The sequence below is a fragment of the Mesoplodon mirus genome (assembly GCF_964341445.2).
Source record: "Mesoplodon mirus genome assembly, chromosome: 5".
Classification (NCBI taxonomy): domain Eukaryota; kingdom Metazoa; phylum Chordata; class Mammalia; order Artiodactyla; family Ziphiidae; genus Mesoplodon; species Mesoplodon mirus.
In genome coordinates this window covers 141,792,142-141,812,576 of record NC_138980.1, presented here as the reverse complement: position 1 = coordinate 141,812,576, position 20,435 = coordinate 141,792,142, and the positions used below count along the sequence as shown (strand labels likewise).

Below are 20,435 nucleotides of genomic sequence, written 5' to 3'. Positions count from 1 at the left end.
GAGTGATACAAGCAGAGGCTTGATAAAAATTTGTACACTGGGGCTTACTATCTCGAGATACTTGCTCTTGGAAGCCATATGTCAAGTAAGAAGTCTGACCACCCTAATATCACCATATAAGAGGAAACCTAAGCTAGTCATGTGGGGAGAGAGATGACTTGCTAGCTCCCAGCCAAGGCACCTAGTCATGTGAGTAAAGAAGCCACTTTGGATGTTCTAGTCTGAGGAGATACCTCATGGAGCAGAAGAACTGCCTAGCTGAGCCCAGTTCAGACTGCAAAATCATAAGAAATTCTTGGTTTAAGTCACTACATTTTCGGGTGGTTTGTTATGTAGCAATAGATAACTGAAACCGACAGTGATAGAAGAGTTTGGCAAACCCATTAGACATTTTCAATAAGTAAAAACATTATTGTAACCTAATATTTATACCCTTATGAACTATTACATGTGCTTCATTCTGATTTTATACAACTTTAAATGTTTAATTCTTAAATTACCTTTATCTTAGGATCTTCTTCCTGTTTTTTGGTTTTAGATTGCAGTGGAGGTGAAATAGTGGCTTGTATTTGAGGAGATTGGAATTTTGGCCTACTTAGAGGTTGTTGCTCTTCAAATTCCTGACTAAATCCTTCAGGAAGTGCATCTTAAGAGAAATTGGGATGAAAATAAACATGTACATGATACATAAAACACACAAATATTTATTAAACACTCACATAAACTCTGTCTAGACAAAGAGCACCTAATTTTATTCTACTGCTCATCTCCTAGGAATAGAAATCCTATGATGAACCTCGTTTTATTATCAAACCAGTGGGAACACTCTCTAGATGATAACCAGCCCACCTCTATTTGACCATTTATTTCACCCTCAATATGCTAGACTCCTAAATTTCCATAAGAAAATCTTAACCCTCCCCTCTCTTTGGTTGCCTGTCACAACATGCGACAGTATCCTTTATCAGTCATAGAAGCAATATGCATTCCAGGTTCTTGCCAAAGATTACAACCTTGACGCTCTGCTTAATTAAATATTATTTATCCAAAGCCAGACAGCCCTAATTTCTAAACCAAAATGAGGATACACAGCCTGACAGGTTACAGACAGGCAAACTTTGAGAATCTGCTGTGTTATGTGCATTGTAAAATGGCTATCAACAACTGAAAGCAACACACAAAAAAATAATTTCTTCTTGCACAGACAACAACCTTTAAGAAGAATATACTAAAAAGACTAGAAAAGTGTAAGAACATCCTAAAAATAATTATAACAGTGAAAAAAATTTTCAGTACAAGTCAAAAGCTTGATACAAATATCATAAACATTGAAATTATTTCAAAAGGTTTTATAAACTGAAAGACATTTATGACAATACTGCTTACCATCTGAAAGGTTTAAACAGAGCCAATCCAAGGCAGAATGAAGATCACCTCCGTGTAAGAGTGTGTTAGTCATGGCATCTTCAATGTCCTTAGTCTTAAATGAAAATGCTTGTAAAGCCATGTATAAATCCTATGAAAGGAAAATGTAAAAAAGTCATTCTGACAATTTTCTCTTTTTTCATTACTAAGTCTATTCTCCCATTCATTTTAAACCAGAAACTCTGACACAAATTATAACTTCAAAAATATTTTTTTCTTTTTTTTCCAGTTAGAAGAGTTAAATGTGCTCACTGTATTGAGATTTTTTTTTGATGTGCAGACCATTTTTAATGTCTTTATTGAATTTGTTACAATATTGCTTCTGTTTAATGTTTTGGTTTTTTGGCCCCGAGGCATGTGGGATCTTAGCTCCCCGACCAGGGATTGAACCTGCACCCCCTGCATTGGAAGGCGAAGTCTTAACCACTGGACTGCCAGGGAAGTCCCTCTCACTGTATTGAGAATCTGAGAACTATAGATAAATAAAAAAGGACCAGGAGAAACTGCTCATATTCTCATTATCTAAAGATACTGTTTGCAATGTAGTATGCTTCCTTTCAGTCATTTTTCCATGATTTTGTAAAAGCAAACTTTACTTAACATTATAACATAAGCATCTTCCCAAATAATTAGAAACTGTTCATCAATTTTAAGTTACAGAATATTCCACTGGGTAGACATATCATAATCTATTTTCCTATTGGTGACCACTTAAGATGTTTTCTTTTTTTTATTATTATTATTATCAGCAGTGCTTCAATGAACATGTTCAGACATAAAGCTTTTTATTGTACTTTCTAAAGCATGATCTTTACAGCTGGGCAGGACTGGGTTCAAATCCAGACTCTGCTTACTTTGCTACTTAGTAATTAAAAACCTCAGGCTATAATATATGTAATCTTTCCAAGCCTCATTTCCTTCATTTGAAAAATGGGGCAAAATACCTTCCAGGATTGGTGTGTCAGAGAAAATGTAAGCAAAGTGCCCACCACAAGTCCAACATAATTTGGGGAATGTAATTTAGTTTTCTTATCACTATTTTAATGCATGTACTTGTTTTTGGCACAGTTCCTTCCTTATTCTTACAGATGGAACTAATCTATATGAAATTTCAATGGAAGGTGAAAAGTCATTTTATCTCACATGTGGAGCTGTCTTAAAAATGCTCTACTAAAAATAAGTAACTTAAAAAAAGTTTGCAAAATACCTGTAATTTTTTGGCAGTAAGTCTTCCAGAAATCACTCCCTTGTCATTATTTTGCTTTTTATGCTCATTTATCACTCCAATAATTTTTTGCTCTAGTTTGTTATTAATTACCACCTGTTGAGACCAAAAAGGTCGTATCAATTAGAAGATAAATTATTAAATAACATTTAATAATTAAATAATTAGAAGCAAATCACACAGTTTTCTATATCCCTTCCAACCAAGCCCAGAATTTCAGCTGAAATCAGATACAGTGATTATCATATATTGGAATACCATTCACTGGAGCACATTCCTACCATATATTTAAGAAAAAATGGGATACGGAAAAAGCAACAACATGTGGCAAGGCAAAAATCCTTTTATAAAGCCTCTTGAAGCCATATGTCTCAAGACTGTCCTTGGACCACCCTTAGATTGCCACCACAAAGACAGATTCTTAAGCCCTATCCTAAACATACTGAATCAGAATCCTTGGGGATGGAACCCAGAAATTTGCCTTAATGTAAACCAGCCCAAGCACATTGCCTGAAAGAATGGATGCTACACTAAAAAGAGGGCAATCAAGTAAAAGTAAAAACTTATATAAATTGTAATAATTAGGTTACACAAATTATTTTGGCTTCCAGAGTTTGTTTTCTATTTTTTCCTATTGGCCATTTTACCTTCTGCTGTTTCCATATGTTTAACCTAAGATTATACAGCCAACTACCTTCAAAAATACCTTCTTTTGATCACATCTTTACTGAATGCTCACTATGAGCAATGCACAAAAACATACTTCAGGAATTCAGTCTAGCACAGGAAACATATATAAAAAGATAAACTGTAACCCAGCACGTCATTATTTAGAAAGATGTAAGAAGTGCTGATGGAACCACCAGGAAAATAACCTGGTGAGTTATGATGGACTTCACAGAGGTGACAAATGGAGAAAGGGAAATAGAGCATTCTAGGCAGAGAGCCCATGGACAAAAGCCTGGAATCGTTAAAATCATATGGGATTTGGGGGAACAATGAGATATGAACTAAAATTTTAAGTGGAGAAGAGTTATGGAGAGGAGGCTGGAAAAGTATACTAAGTCAGACCTGAAAGGATGTGTATGATATACTTAGAAGTTTGGACCTTATCCAGCTCTTCCTTAATTTCTTACAGGCTCTCAACAGATGTGTATGATTTACTTTTATTTAGATGAGGAATTACTGTACTATTTACAAAAATTTAAAACACTCCATCACTTGCTTACATTTAAGAGTATATCTTTTTTTTTTAAGGTAACATTTCTTGAAATGACTCAAAACCTTAATACTCACTTTCAAAATAGATTTATCCAGATTTGCAGGACCACCAGAATCATTTGCAGAATTAAAACTATAAATTTTCGGACCTGTATATAACAGACAATAAACAGTCAAGGTAATTTAATGATTAATATCCATTACACTATTTTAATTTTCCTCTAAAGATCGCTAAACATTAAATATTTGATTTCAGCTCTTTCTTTTCCACTTTACCAAATAACTCAATCTGGAAGTCAGCAATACTTCCGCTAAATTAGCAAAAACGTTCTACCGCTTAGCACTCTCTAGGTTAACTAGTTTCTCATAGAGTGCAAATGCCTGGGACTTAGCTGAAGACCTCTCAGAGGATATCTGATTCCTGGCAGAGAAGATGGGTAATTTTGAAGAGAAAGCACTCCTCCTAAGGCAAAAAGGAGGTGGGAGTTCCTCTCATTCTCTCCTACTGAGTATAAGGTTGCTATATTAGTTTCCAAGGCTGCTGTAAAAACTTGATGGCTGAATATACAGAAACATTCTCTCTCAATTCTGAAGTCTAGATGTCCAAAAATCAAGGTGTCAGTAGGACCATGCTCCCTTTGAAGTCTCTAGATAAGACTCTTTTCTTGCCTCTTCTGGCTTCTGGTGACCTCAGGCGTTGCTTGGCTTGTCTGCCTCCTTCTTTTGGTAGGTTTTTTTTTTTTTTTTTTTTGCGGTACGCGGGCCTCTCACTGTTGCAGCCTCTCCCATTGCGGAGCACAGGCTCCAGACACGTAGGCTCAGCGGCCATGGCTTACAGGCCCAGCCGCTCCGTGGCATGTGGGATCTTCCCGGACCGGGGCACGAACCCGTGTCCCCTGCATCGGCAGACGGACTCTCAACCACTGCGCCACCAGGGAAGCCCTTGCCTCCTTCTTAAAATGGGTCTTCATGTGGCCTTATTCCCTCTGTCTCTCTGTATGCAAATCTCTATCTCCTTTCTCTGGACGCTAGTCATTGGATTTAGGGCTCTCCCTAAATCCACGATGATTTCATCTCAAGATTCTTAACTAATTACACCTGCAAAGATCTTTTTTCCAAATAAGATCACATTCCGAGGTTCCATGTGGACATGAAATTTTGGGGGACACTACTCAACCGACTACAGTTGCCAAGTCTGTTCCAGTCAATAGAAATGCTATATATTAAGTTTTCTAACAATGAATAACCGGGAAGGAACACATTTTATTTTCAAACTTTGGTCTCATGATCTCCTTACTCTCTTAAAAATTATTGAAGATCCCAAATACTTTTTGTTTATCTAAGGTTATAATATTGATATTTATCATACTATAAATTAAAAGGGAAATTTTATTTATTTATTTTTAAAGACTTATTATTTTTATTTATTTTTGGCTGCATCGGGTCTTAGTTGCCGCATGTGGGATCTTTGTTGAGGCACGCGGGCTCTTCGTTGCGGTGCACGGGCTTCTCTCTAGTTGTGGCATGCGGATTTTCTCTTCTCTAGATGAGGCGCGTGGGCTCCAGTTGAGGCATGCGAGCTCAGTAGTTGCGGCACGCAGGCTTAGTTGCCCCGCGGCATGTGGGATCTTAGTTCCCTGACCAGGGATTAAACACACGTCCCCTGCATTGCAAGGTGGATTCTTTACCACTGAACCACCAGGGAAGTCCCAAAAGGGAAATTTTTAAAAATATTTATTAATTCATTAAAAATAAACCTACTACATGTTAATATAGTACTTTTATGAAAAATAACTATATTTTCAAAATCAAAAAAATTGTTTTCTACTTTTGCAAATCTCTTAACATCTGGCTTCTGCATTCAGTCTTCTGTAATATCACACATCATGTAGTCACTGTACACTAGAGAGAAAATGAGCATGAAAATGGTAAATAACATTTTAGAATTATTATGAATATAGTTTGATCTCATTAAGCCTCTGCTAGAAAGGTCTCAAAAATTCCCCAGGATCCCCTAAGCACACTTTGAGAACCAATGCTATATAAAAATAATCCTGGAATCGTACAAAACCTTGTTACTCTGCTTTTATAAACCTTAAAATAGGATTTTTTTTCACTTTGAGAAACCTAAACATTAAAGAGTTGCTTATTATAAATAAAGTTCAGGATTTTAGTCTCTGTTGACTTACATTGGGTTGTTCATTTTAAGATGCTAGTTAATATAATGAGGCATTTAAAAAGGAAAACCAAAGTTTCTGAAAATAACTATTTACATTTGAGCAGTCTGAACTAGGAACATTGGTGGGTCCCTGAATTACTTCTGTGCTATAGTTAAGAAGGTACCCAAAGCTACCTAGAATACGTTAAAAGATAATAACAATTCTGGTATAGTATGGTTTTCCTCATCTTTTAGTCTCAGACTTTACCTTAATCTTGGTAACCTTGCTCATAAACTCATGTCAGTGGTTATAAAGGAGAGTATATATCAGTAGTCTTTAACCATTTCTGGGGGGTCTTATCACTTGTAGTAAATTCATTCACAAATTTAGCACACTAATCAGTTTTAGAGGTCCCTAAACCCATGGAGGGGCCCCAGTTATAACCCTTTCTGAAAAGGTACAGATGGATGAATGTTTCATTACCAAGACAATACTGAGAAACAGTTCAGGTTCCTGTGTTACTGACAGAGGTAAGATTGTAAATTCCATTAATAAGTGTTTTTTGGTTTTGTTTTTTGTTTTGGCCACGCCACGCAGCTTACGATATCTTGGTTCCCCAACCAGGAGGTGAACCTGAGCCCCAGCAGTGAAACCTCTGAGTCCTAACCACTGGACCACCAGGGAATTTCCGATTGGTTTTGTTTTTTAAATTAGTGAATTAAAGATTGCAGTCAGCTCTCATTTTTCTCCTCCAACCATTCCACCTAAAACGTCCAACCATATCACTTCCTTGAGGTCAGCTTATACTGCAAACTTCAGGAGGGCAAATAAAAGATCTAAGTCCCCAGACTATTAGGAGGGGAATGAATACCCACACTGCTGTGCATTCGCTGGGTATCAATCAGGGTCTCTAAAAATGGTATGTTTTCATTTTATTCAATACTCTGAGGAACTGAAGCAATAATGAGATCTTGCCAGGGATATTACCAATTAAATCAAGTAAACCAGTAAGGCCCTTTCATTTTCAAATTCTTCCTAAAACATGTTCATGTAAGAATTTTAATCAGTATGAATGAAAACTCCAAAATCTGAAATGCATTTTAAAACAATTTGATAGAAATCCTTCTAAACTGTATTTACACTTCCTGCCATAATACATACAATAAGCAAAATTCAAAGCTTTTCATGATGCATTACTTATTATGAGTATCTATGACTTTGCACAGAGGCTTGAAGAGGCTCCCCAATTCCCTGAGACTGCTCTAATTTTCTATTTAGTGATTCTTTGGTCTTCTCTCCTGTCAGCTTCCACCTTTCAGAATGTCAACCTAATAACTCCCCACCCCCAAATTCTAATCTGTTACCTAGGAAAAAGTGATGGCACCAGAAGAAAATAGATACTGAAACTTGTAAATGAGTAACCCTATTTTCAAATACCATTCTAAGTCAATAGGCCATGGAATAAAAATGGTCCCCATTCTTCTGCCAAGTAATGTGCATAAGATGTATGACAGCTACCTTTCTTGCTGCTTAGAGACCCTTCTCCACAAGTTTTGGTTTTGTTTCAGGTGAAGGGAGTTATTGGAAATCTGACTGGAAATAAGGAAGTTAGTGTGCAGAATGTATCCCTAAGGCAAAAGCACTAAGGGTTTCGAATTTATAATGACTGTTCATGGAACAAAGGAACATACATAACTGGCTCTCAAAAATATTTATTACATTAAAGTTGAAGCACAGAAAAACTAAGTGATTTCCTCAAGATGACTTAGCAAGAAAAAAGAAGCATCAGCCAGAATCAATTTCTTGTTGCCCAATACTCTTTTTTCTTATGGAATATTTTCCTTTTATACAGTATTGCATTTTACATCATACAGTGATTGTTAACGACCCACTACCACTGAAACATTCACTTCGAGGTGCTGGTGCTGGTGATAGGTGCACTGAGGCACTGTGGCTCCCTTCTGCCCAACAGTACACATCTGCAAGGGGAACCAAACCAGCCAAGAGACCCAGTCAGGAATAAATAAGACCCAACCTTGTCCTCATGGAGCTCATATTCTGGTGGAGTAATTAAGCAACTAATTACCCAAATAGGCTATGAAGGGGAAGTACAGTGTATCTGGAGAATAAATTAGAGTTAGCTGATATAACCTAAGCAGTCAGGGTCTGTGAGGAAGTCCATCCATACTGCCAAAACTACCTGACTAATCTTAGCTAAGGTCTCTTCCCCATTTAATACAAACACCAGTCGCCCCCCAGCCCCGCCTCACTCCACCCATACGGACTTTCTTCTTGTCTTCCTGTATCATGACAAGCTTGTTCCCACCTTAGGGCCTGTGTCCTTGTTGCCTAAGCCTCAAACATTCTGTCTCCAGATCTAATAACTGGTTGCTTCAAATCATCTCAGCAGGTTTCCTCAGAAAAGCCATCTCTGTTCTAAACCAAAACAGACCCCACCACCCAATTTATTCTTTACCAAGTCACTGTTTTCTGACTTTCATGGCACTTTTTCTATTTTATTTTGGTGACCCTAAAAACTATTTATAACGGTTTTTATGAATTTATTCATGACATCAGTCCCTTAGTCTTATTTCCCTCTTAAGATTTTAAGTCTCAACTAGGTTTAAGAATTTTCACAAACACAAGCCTTATGGTTGTAAGCATCCTCCACCAGCCCCCAATAATGTAAGCCCCTTGAAAGCAGTGATCTCAGTCCGTTTTGTTCTTGTGGTATCCCCAGTGCCTAAAATCTTGCCTGGCACATAGTAGCTCTTCAAACATTATTTGATAAACAAAAGAAATGAAAAAATAGAAGTGGAAGAATACCCAGGATTGTGCCAAGAACCATTTCGTGGCACCAGTCATTTTCTACCTCTAGATGAGAGTCCAATTTTGAGAAAGTATGCTAGTACAATCCTTCAAATTGTTTGAAAAGCCAGAGAGAGATGAAAGTGGAGTAAAACAATTACATTTACATTAGGAACAACAAAGAGTTCAGAGATAATTTTTTCTATGTACTTTTCCACTTTTTTCTTCCAAGTAGGCCTATTATATGTAATATAAAAATATCCAGACAGAAAAAAAGAAAACAAACAAAATCATGTGGCAATCTTGCTGCAACATTTTTATACTGCTATATATATTGATTTATGGTTATAAAAAATTCTCTACAAATTTGGTAGATAACCTCTCATTTTCTCTTTTGATTTCTTGGTCTTAGTGACTCCTCTGAAATTTTCCTTGTCACTTACCCAAGAAATTTTTTTGGATGACTATATTCAGAGCATTTGACTAGATACTGAGGGATGTTAATACGTAACCATAAAACTGTTCCTACCTCCTACAATTTTATAGGATAGATAAAATGTATAATTGCTCACATAGGCAAGATCTAAACATCAAAAAGAATGATTCAAACAACAATGATATACATGAGCTAGGGAGACAGAAGAATTCAAAAAGTAGTTGATATCTGGGGTGGGTATTACAGGATTCTGGTAGATAGCATTAGGGATAGATAGCATTCCAATGAGAGAAAACAGCAAGAATAAACATGAGGAGGCAGAAAGCCAACAGCTGCATTTGGAGCAGTGAAAATACACCAGATTTGCTAGAGCTGAATATAGGAACTAGTAAAAAGGCTAGAAAGGGGGTCTTAGATACAAGCTGAATGGTGTGTATTTTATCACAAAGTCAGTGAAGACGCTGTAGAAAAAACTGGTAAGTGACATGATCAAAGCATGGTTCTGAAAGATCAATCTGATGCTTTATGCAAGACAGACTGGAGGAGGAAAAAAGAGCACTGCTAGGGAAACCCATTAGAAGGCTGTGTTGGTACTCCAGAAATTCATGAGAAATTCATGAGTGCCTAAACTGAGGTGTGACCAGTATAAATCAAAAGTGAAAAGGGCATACATAGAAGAGAATTAAGAAAAGACTGCACGGAGCTTGACAACAGATTGGATGTGAAGAAGAAAGGAAGACATAAAAAATAACTATTGACACTGGATAGAGGAATATGGAAAAACAGAAACAAAGAAGTCACAGGAGAAGCTAGTTTGGGGGAGAGAAGTATAGTTCAGTATTAGCCATGTTATTAAATTTGACATGCTTGCAAAATAGGGCCAAAAGTCCAAGTAAATGTAGAAATGGCCGACTTGAGCTTGGAACAGACCAGGACTAGACATGTTGACTGAGGAGTCATCCACAAAAGAAAAGACAGAAGTAATGGAAGTAGATGAACTCTCCCGAAAGGGCTGTAGAGAGAGAATCATACTGTCACAGACTGACACCTACGGTAATGGTCATATTTTGGGGTTGGGAGAATGGGAAGCCAAAGAATACAACAAATGACTAATAGAAAGTTCAAATAATTCAGAGGAATATCAAGGAAAGACAGAGAGTTAGAAAGAGGCTGATTCACAGAGTAAAAGTGCCACAGAATACTTAAGGAGAAATTCTATGTATTTGTAATTGCAGGCATAATAACTTTGTAGTTAAAGGGTTACAATATATTGTAGGGCAAAGAATTATTATTCACCTTCTAAGTGAAGGTTTGTTACCTGCCTACTTCTTCAGTCTCATCTCTTTTCCTCCTTAGGCAGTGCTTACATTCTGAGTAGCTTAAAGGCCCATGCTCTTTCGTGACTCAAGATCTTTGCACAATAGTGTTCCTTACCTCAGCCAGAAATACTATTTCCCCCCTTCTGTACAGCGTTAACACCTATTCATCCTCCCGATACTGTCACTTTCTCAAAGAGACTGTCCATTACTCCTCCCTTTCCCCAGTAAAAATCAGATTACGCTGTTAAATTCTCTTCCTTAGCTTTTCTTTGTGGCACTTATCAATCATAGAGCAACGTTTGTGTGACTACTTCATGGCTGTGTGCGCCATTAGATTGGCAAGCTCCAGGAGAGATGATTTGTCTATTTTGCTCATCCCATCCCTAACTTCATGCCAAATACACAGTAGGTTTTCAACAAATATTTGCTAGACTTACATTTCAGTAAGAACTACAAGCAAACAAGCTAAGCAGAAGAAAACAGCGTATAACTGTCCAAATCAGCTGTAAGTGGCCCGCTGATCTGCAGCCAGAACCGGCAATCTCCAAATTGAGTTATCAAACCAAACTACACAGTAAGCAAAAATGCACTGCTGCAGTAAAGATCGCTGATAATTTTGACAATAGGTTACCCATATTCGGTGTGTAAGTGCTTAAATTCTTAAGTACTGATTTTTTCCATAACACGTGGAAACGCTACATCGTGGCTGAAAATGGTTTGAGAAGCAAGTAGAAAATGGGTCTGGCTCTAGAACGTTAATAATTCCACACACTCTAGAACGTTAATAATTCTACACACTACTCTCTGCATTCGCCTCGCTGGTTTAGATGACGGCTCAGGACGGACCCCCACTGAAACGGGAGGTAATGCAAATTTCTTTTGTTCTCAGGAGATGAAGTGGAGGTTAGGTGGGGGACGCTAAAATCGGAACTCTGGAGGCCCAAGCAGCTTACACTGATCTAAAACAAGGCTACCCGATGGGGAGCCAGCAGCTCCGGGTGTGAAAGAGAGAAATTTTAAGACCGAGGGTCCGCCCAGGTGCGAAGGCTTCTCCCTCGGGACTGGCAGTAGCGGTTCAGGAGGAGGCCGGGGCCCGACCGCTCGTACCTTGCTTGACTCGGGGATCCCTGGTGCTAGTAGCGGCGGAGGGGGGCGGCCTGACCACAGGCTTCTGGTTTTGGGCCTCCCCGGCAGCTCCGGCCTCGGCGGATTTGGCTCTGGAAGCTGACACAGCGGCCCGGACCGCCGCGGCCCCCGGCGCCTTGTGTTTCTTGTTCTTGCCGCCCATGTTGCAGCTGCGGCAGAAGATTCCTCCCGGTCCAGGTCCCGGAACCACTCCCGCACCGACTCCAGAAGCTCTTCACATTCCCCAAATCCCACGCCGCCACCTTGCGTCCTCCATCCGGGCTTCTAGGCCCTGCTACAACCGCTGCTTCGCAATTGGTCCGACTCACCAAGGTCCCTCCTCCTCTCCGCCCACCTAGGCGTCTGCTGCGTGCCGGGAACCCTCGCCTCGCTCCCTCTTTAGCCAAGGAGCTGCCTATCCGCTGGTGTTTAGGAAAGGAAAGGAAAGGTCGGAGGAGAAAAAGGAGGTAGGGGAAAAGTCTCCGGGGCTGCGTGACTCGACTAATTTTGTCTCCCACGGGCCCCTGTTGAGGCTTCGCTTGGCGTCACTGTCGGTGCGGTCGCGGAGCATCTTGGGTAGGAGGGAGATTCGGTCTCCCAGCTCCGAAAGATGGCGGACGCTTTCGGGGATGAGCTCTTCAGCGTGTTTGAGGACGACTCGACCACTGCGCCCGGAGCCAAAAAAGACAAGGAGAAGGGGAAATGGAAGGGGCCGCCAGGGTCTGCGGAAAAGGCCGGGTAAGGAAGATGTCCGAAATGTCTTTTTTTCTTTCTCTCTCCTCAGTGTTGAGGGAAGAAAATCCCACTCTCTTCTGAAGACCACGAGAAGTAGGGTGTACGTTAGTGGCGTTGGGAAGTGAAGGGGGTTGACAAAAATGTTGAGGAGGGAGGAAGAACGTTGGTTTGGGGAGGCCGGGTCTTGCCGTTCTCCGGTGGCCGCAGGCAGCGTGGACTTAAGCCGCTGCAATTCCCTGACGCCTGCGTAAGGCCTATTACCCCTGCCTGCGCTCTGGGGTCGTGAGGGCAGGTCAGCTGTCTCTTAGTTTCTGTACCCCCAGCTCCAGCACAATACAGGAAACGAATCACCAGTTGAGTAAAGGGTTAAGAAGCTTAGAAAATGTGACTTGGATTGACTGGGAGGGGAAAGGGCAAATAGTAGCAGGAGACGGGAGAGAGATTCAGTCTCCCAGCTGCAGTTTTCTTGCCTATAATGAGGTGATAGCCTCACTAGCCAACCACTAGGGTTCTTGTGAGGAGTAAACGAGATAGTATGTGTAAGCGCCTAACGGTGCTTAGCACATAATAGATTCTCAGTGCTGGCTTTCTTTGATGTTATTAAGAAAAATTTAAAAAATTACTGGTCCCTGAAACTTAAAGTAAGATGATTCATGAGTAATGAATAAAATTTACTCTTGACGTTGGGGGAGGATACCCAATGGATGCTTGAATTAAATTAGTCATGATTTTGCTCTCAAGGAACTTTTCTTTGAGGTAAGGAGGTGGTACAGATACGTATTTTAAAGAGTTAGTAGGAGATTGAAATACAATAAGCTGTGTATACAGTTAAGTGCTATAAAAGTTCAGGAAAGAGAGCTATTTGTGATATCTAGAGAGCCTTATATGCAAGAAGCTGTTCTGTGTTGAGATGATTCCTTATTGACGCTTAGATTTTTTTTGATTTGTTTTGTTTGGTAGCACAAATTGGGCTAGGCGGAGTGTTTGCTTAGGGACTACAAGAGATAAGCCTGAGAATATAAATTGGTTTTAGATTATGAAGGGCCTTGAATAACAAGCATATGAGTTCTGATTTCATTTTAAAAACCCAGGTGAACATGTGTTTTTTCCCCAACTTGGTGACTGGATAGGTAGAGTGATAGTTTAGAAAAATTAATTTGGTATCAGTAGTCAAGAGGAAAGACACTGATAGTAAAAAGTAAATTTAAAAGTGTTTCAGTTATCTAATTATGAGATTATAAAAACCTCAACTCAGGAGGTGACAGATGGAAGGAAAAGGAAAGATTAAAATGTTGTGAAGGAAAAAATTGACAGGCCTTATTTAAGGAGGACGATGGAAGAGGGGGTCAAAAGAGACTTTTTGAACTTGGATATCAGGAAGAAGAAAAATAGGGAAATTTATAGGAGATTTTGATTTCGAAATTAATTTGGCTTGAGACAAAGTGAAGTGATGATAGTATATCCATATTGAAGTATCCATTGGGCAGTTTTAATCTGGGTTTGAAGAAATACCAGAACGGTAGGTATATATTTGGATGCTATTTCAATTGGTCCTGCTTGAAGTGGAGATTCCTGTGGGAAAGTATAGTTTTCCCACACATAATATAAAGATTAGAGGGATATTAGAACAATCAGGAGTTTGAAATGTCACATAAGAGTGAAACAAAGGAGAAAAATAGTCTTCCTCTCTCATTTTTTTTTTTCTCTTCCTCTCTCATTGAGTTAGAGGGTGTAGTAGTCTTGGAGAACTTTTCAGGGAAAATGAGAAAGGAGGACAGGTTCTTTTTATTTTTTTCCAAACAGGAATAATTAATAACTTCTGTAGTTTGAATGGGCAACTATGATGTTATGAAGATGATACATGTATAATTTCCTACTGTGGTAAATACTTTGTTTCAAAATTACTCAAGTAAAATTCACTTTGCAGTATATTAGGGGTAAGCTGTTTCTGCAACCTTCCAAAGTGAAAATTTGTAGGATATAAAAACAATTTATATTTTAATTTTACTAGGAAATATGTGAACATTGGAGAAAGGAAATACATAAGAAAATATAGACCATGATTAACTTACAGAACTTTGTTTACTACCAACACTTCTAACTAGGCCTAGACGTCTAGGTATTTTTAGGGAAAAATCCAATTTGCCTTATTGTAACTATCATACTATCATAATTATTTGTATCGTAGTCAGTATGTATAGCATGATTTCTATCTGATTTGTATAACACAGAAGGGCAAATCCTGGAACTTTAGAGGATCTTGTCTTTTGTATTGATATGTAATACTCTACACCAAGTGGGTGCTTTTTAAAAAAACTTTATGAGAATTGTCTGGAGAGAGAGAATAATATGAAAAACTCCATGTACTCATAACTCAGCTTCAGTATTATCAAGTCATGGTCAATTTATTCCCACACCCTTTTTTTGTAAATCAAATTCTACTAATCATCTTATTTCTCCCTAAATATTTCAGTATGCATCTCTTGTTGATAGTGACTTTCTTTTCCAACATAACTGTCATGCCATTGTTATACCTAACAAAATGTATGATAATTCGTTGATATCATTGAATAGTCAATCCACAGTAAGATTCCCCAGTTGTCTCAAAGGTATTTTTTTGTACTTGGTTTATTTGAATCAGGTTCCAGACAAAGCCCTTATACTGTTTTGCTTGTTATATCCCTGAAGTCTTTCATTTTACAACAGTCCCTTTTTTCCTTACGCTATTGATTTCTTTTGGAGGGGTGGATGAGAGGAGAAACCAGCTCATTTGTCCTGTTTAGTTTTCCACATCCTGAATTTGCTTTCTTATGCTGTCATTTTACTAGCTTTTTTATCTTCAAGTATTTACTGTAAACTGTCCTTATATCTAGAGCTGAACTATGCAATCTATAGTAGTCCCCCACCCTTATCTGAGGGGGATAGGTTCCAAGAGCCCCAGTGGTTGCCCGAAACCTTGGATAGTACCAAACCCTATATGTAGTATGATTTTCCCTATACATACATACCTACGAAAGCATAATTTATAAATTAGGCACAGTAAGAGATTAACAATTACTAAAAATAAAATAAAATAATTATATCAATATATAAGTTGAGAACTTTCACCTTTTCATTTAAAGTAAGCACTTGACGGCTTCTCTTTGGCGTTGCCAGCATCACTACTCTTGTGCTTCAGGGCCATTAATAAGTAAAATAAGGGTTACTTAAACACAAGCACTGCCATAGTACAACAGTGATCTGAAAACTTAGACAGCCACTGAGTGACTTAACAGGCTGGATACTGTTGGCAAAGGGATGATTCATGTCCCAGGCGGGATGGAGCAGGAATGTGCAAGATTTCATCATGCTACTCAAAAAGGCATCCAGTTTAAAACTTATGAATTATTTACCTCTGGAATTTTCCATTTAATATTTTTGGACCTCAGTTGACCTTGGGTAACTGACACCTTGGAAAGGGAAAACATAGATAAGGGGGGACTCCTGTAATAGCTACTACCTACCTGTAGCTGTTGAGCGCTTAAATGTAGTTAATCAGAATTGACGTGTTCTGTGAATGTAAAATATACACTGTATTTTGAAGACTTGTTATAAAAAATGTCAAATACGTCATTTTTATCTTTATATACTGAAATTATAATATTTTGTATATTTTGGGTTAAATGAAATATAAAATTTGTTTCTTTTTTAAACTATTTTAATATGGTTACTAGAAATTTAAAGTTATATAGGCACTTGCATGTATATATCTTGGACAGCTGCTGACGTTGAGACTTGATTAGAGTCATATTCAATTGTTTAGATAAGAATACAGTTGAATAGAGAGTTGAATATAGTATTAAAGAATAATGGGGCTCTTCTGAAGGAAAGTATTCTACAATGAATTTAGGTTTTAAGCTTCTCAAAGGTATAGGAATGATGTTTCTTTGTTTTATAGTTGTCACCAACTCCTAGTAGGTTTAATTACAATGCTTTGGTTGATGCTTACTTATTCAGAAAGAATAATAAAATGTTAGAACTAGAGGGATCATAATTATCATTCATATGTCTTCTTTTACTGAGGACCAAGGATATTGATCGCTTGTCCAAAGGAGATTCATGTAAGTAATATGGAACAACTGTGAATACCTATTCCACTAAATGGGGCGTGAGAGGAATTACATATTTCAGGTTTTGCCAAGCATCAAAGAATAAACTTAATTATGGAAATGTTATTCAAGCATATAGATCAGTACTACTATTTGTTGACTCTTTTTTAAAAAAAATTTTCTGTTAAGATAAAACATACCAAAAAAAAGTGCGAAAGTCATGGGACAAATTTTTGTAGTGAACACACCAATGTAAGCCCTGTTCAGGACAAAAAATAGAGTATTGCAGAAATCCATCTTTTTCCCCCAGTAAAGTGACTAACACGATAACCACATGTGTTAGTTTTTTTTCTGTTTGTAAATATAATGTAAATGGATTCATACAGAATATGTTATATTTTGTTTCTGGCTTTTGCTCAATATTGTTTGTAAAATTCTTAACTGTAGCTCTGGCAGTAACTTTTGAAGTATGACTGAGGTTTGGTGTGGGATCAGAGGAATATTCCCAATTATCTGAAAAGCCTGCTCTTTTTCAACTATAGGAGACTGAATTTTTCTAAACATATTTCAGCCAAAAACTGTATCACAACAAGTTCAATGTAGAGATAGATGAGAGTCCAGCTGCCTTCTATTAAGCCAGACATTAAAGAGACTTGCAAAAATATAAAATAATGCCATTCTTCTCATTAAAATTTTTTTGGGAAAATACTAATTTTTTTCAGTTTTAATATTTAATATGGTAAACATCAATAGATAAGACTACAGAAACAAAATTCCTTGGAATCCTCAGTAACTTTTAGAGTGGAAAATCAAAACAAAATCTCTCATTTCTGAGATCAATAATTTTGGAGCCACTGATCTAATATAGTCTAATTTCCATTTTCCTGGTAATGGTTCTTGAGCTCCTTTTCGTATGCTTATTGGTCATTTGGATATCCTCTTTCGTAAAGTGCCTGTTCTAGTCTTTTGCTCATTTTTTTATTGGGTTATCTTTTTTTTTTAAATTTGTAGCCGTCACTTCCATTATTTTAGATACATACGCCTTTTGTCGGTTATATGTGTGTTTTCTCCCACTTTGTCTTTTCTCTGTACTCTCTTAATGGTACTTTTTGATTTACAGAAACTCTTAGTTTCAATGCAGTCCAATTTAGCAAACTTACTTTTTGGTTAACAATTTTATGTCCTGTTTAGTAATACCTAAAGATAATTTTCTCATTTTATCTTCTAGAGGCTTTGTTGTTTTTGCCTTTCACAATTAGATCTAATATCCATATTGATTTTTGTGTGTAATTGGCATAGGGGTCAGATTGATTTCCCCTATGGTTATCCAATCCACAAAGCACTGTTTATTGTCACTACTTTTGACCAGTGAATCCAACCACATAAAAAAGTTTTCTCCCAAATAGTAATAATATGCTGTTAGAAAAGCATTAAATGTTTATTGAAAGTGTTTACATAAATGTCTAATGGTATTTTACAGTTTTTAAGAATATTATATTAGTAATAGTTGTGTTAATGTGAGTTGCAAAATATTTTTAGAACAGAATTTCCAAGAAAATATGAAATGAAAGAGTAGTATTCAGTTTCATTAGTTAAAATAAGAGTATTCTGGGCTTTAGCCACTTTTGATTTGTAACATCTATTTACATGACTTTTTTTGTTAATAGTGTATATTATACATGGGATAATATTTTATGGAGTCCCCCTTAAAGTAAGAAGTGCTATTGCAGAATTCATTCTAAACCATTCACTTTTCAGAAAACGTTTTGATGGTAAATTACAATCTGAGTCAACTAATATTGGAAAAAACAAGAGAGATGCAGACTTCGAGGGCACAGATGAACCCATTTTTGGAAAGAAGCTCAGGGTAGAAGAGTCAATAACTGAGGACTTAAGGTAGTATTTCCATTGTTATAAATGTTAGTAATTCTTAAGTTGGGTGGTTGCCTGAAGTTTTGAAAATTGCTTGTATGTTGTTACTTTGTGAAAATATTTGTTGAATTAGAGAAATGAAAATAAATATGCTTTATATATTCATATAAACATGTAACTGTAGGACAGTTATGTAAGTTTGGGGAAATGGAAGACAATATAGAAAAGAAAGGCTTTTAATACTTTTGAATCCAATTTTAAGAAAGAATCTTGAAGCCTGATTTTTTTTAAAAAGAAGAAATGCCATTTCATTTATTTGTTAATGTCTTAGAAGAGGATCACTGGAAGAGTGGGATAAAAGGAAAGAATAAAACTGACACAATGGAAGGGAATACTTGAGAAGGAGCATTAGGAGGAATTAGATTTTCACTGTTGCATGTAGCAGTAGAGTGGCTATGAATCTCAAGACTGCTATCAATGAGGGAGACCCATGGATATGTTTGTCTGAAATAGCTGGGTGTTTCTTTGATTTCAAAAGTTGGAACTTTTCTAGAAATTGATTCCAATTTCTTAGGTTGACCTGTTTCCTCTCGTAGCGATGATCATGACTTTGCTTTTCCCTTCTCATTTGCCATATTCTAGCTTGGCACTACAATGAAGAATTTACTCCTGTGGGGTTTTTTTTCGTTGTTGTTGTTGTTTTTTAACCGATTAGCTGTTGTTGTAGCTAGCAAAAGTAGCTACTGTAAGTGGTGGTAGACGCATCACTGAAATACTTAAGATGCACTGTTTGTCCAAACTAGTGGAATAGGTTACAAAATAATACTGATAATTTAAAATCATTGTTGCTTATTGTAGTAACTCTTGGGTTTTATCCAAAGTATGGTTATTGCTTTAAAGTAAAAAATCAAAAGTACAATCAATAATAATGGATCTAGTGCAGAAATACATCTATTTTTCTTCAATTTATCCACAGTCATGTCCTTTCAGAGTCTAAACAGAGAACCTCGATGAGTGTAACTTAGGATTTTGATGAGAAGAGGGAACACTTCTATAAATTATAGCAACATCTGTATTAGGCTAGTTTATTTTATACTTCCTATTACGTAATTTTTTTTTTTTTTTTTTTTTTTTTTTTGTGGTATGCGGGCCTCTCACTGTTGTGGCCTCTCCCGTTGCGGAGCACAGGCTCCGGATGTGCAGGCTCAGCGGCCATGGCTCACGGGCCTAGCTGCTCTGCGGCATGTAGGATCTTCCTGGACCGGGGCACGAACCCATGTCCCCTGCATAATCCACTTGGAGTCTGTTTTGTATTTGTAATAAAAGATGCTAACTCACCATTTTGAATTCCCAGCATATATAATTCTCAGAAATTTATTTTAATGTAATTTTAACAATTTTTTTTTTTAAGTTTGTCAGACTTGATGCCCAGAGTCAAGGTACAATCAGTTGAAACTGTTGAAGGGTGTACACATGAGGTAAGCACAAACAGTGGATGGTAAGTTGGTGTTATAAGTGGGATTTTGCTTTGGCCTATCTAGTTTGATGATTGACAAGCAGTTTAGCCTTAAGGGCTTTGGAAACTTAGTTTCTGTGCAGTCAGTGTACATAGTCTAGTGGAAGGAGCTGGGGGTTTGTATTCAAACCTGAGCTCAGACACTGACACAGCGCTTTTCCTAACTACAGTCTTGGATAAATTTCTTAACCTCTTTGACATTGGTTTTCTAATTTGTAAGTTTAGAATAATGGGATTTACATCATGGGGTGGTTGTGAAGATTATGTAAGAAAATTAGGTGAGATACCCAGCACAGAGTAGGGGTTTTTTGTTTGTCTTTTTGTTTTGTTTTTCAGAGTAGGAATTTAGTACATGTTTATTACCATGCTCCTAAAGTCAAGTAACAGTGACATTTTGCAGGTTCCCTGCTTTTTTGTGTTTTGCTCTGATGACTGATACATTGCAGTTTCATTGTCTGCCACAAGATGGTGGTCACTGATAGCTTGTAGTAACCATTTATCAGTGA

General features: G+C 37.4%; 2 protein-coding genes across 2 annotated transcripts in view; one reads left to right on the top strand and one right to left on the bottom strand.

Annotated features, from left to right (window-relative positions):
* DHX29 (DExH-box helicase 29) overlaps positions 1 to 12,004 on the bottom strand; it is a 47,000-nt gene extending 34,996 nt beyond the window's left edge. The window contains exons 1-5 of the mRNA XM_082624148.1: positions 11,701 to 12,004; positions 3,947 to 4,020; positions 2,633 to 2,746; positions 1,387 to 1,516; positions 501 to 646 (exon numbers count right to left, since the gene is read on the bottom strand). Coding sequence (XP_082480274.1) covers positions 501 to 646; positions 1,387 to 1,516; positions 2,633 to 2,746; positions 3,947 to 4,020; positions 11,701 to 11,881 — 645 coding nt within the window. The 5' untranslated portion in view covers positions 11,882 to 12,004. The remainder of the gene's footprint in view (positions 1 to 500; positions 647 to 1,386; positions 1,517 to 2,632; positions 2,747 to 3,946; positions 4,021 to 11,700) is intronic.
* A 147-nt stretch (positions 12,005 to 12,151) lies between these two features.
* Positions 12,152 to 20,435, top strand: part of MTREX (Mtr4 exosome RNA helicase) — a 127,018-nt gene continuing 118,734 nt past the window's right edge. Inside the window, exons 1-3 of the mRNA XM_082624149.1 lie at positions 12,152 to 12,456; positions 18,300 to 18,437; positions 19,825 to 19,891. Of these exons, the coding sequence (XP_082480275.1) occupies positions 12,329 to 12,456; positions 18,300 to 18,437; positions 19,825 to 19,891 (333 nt within the window). The 5' untranslated portion in view covers positions 12,152 to 12,328. The remainder of the gene's footprint in view (positions 12,457 to 18,299; positions 18,438 to 19,824; positions 19,892 to 20,435) is intronic.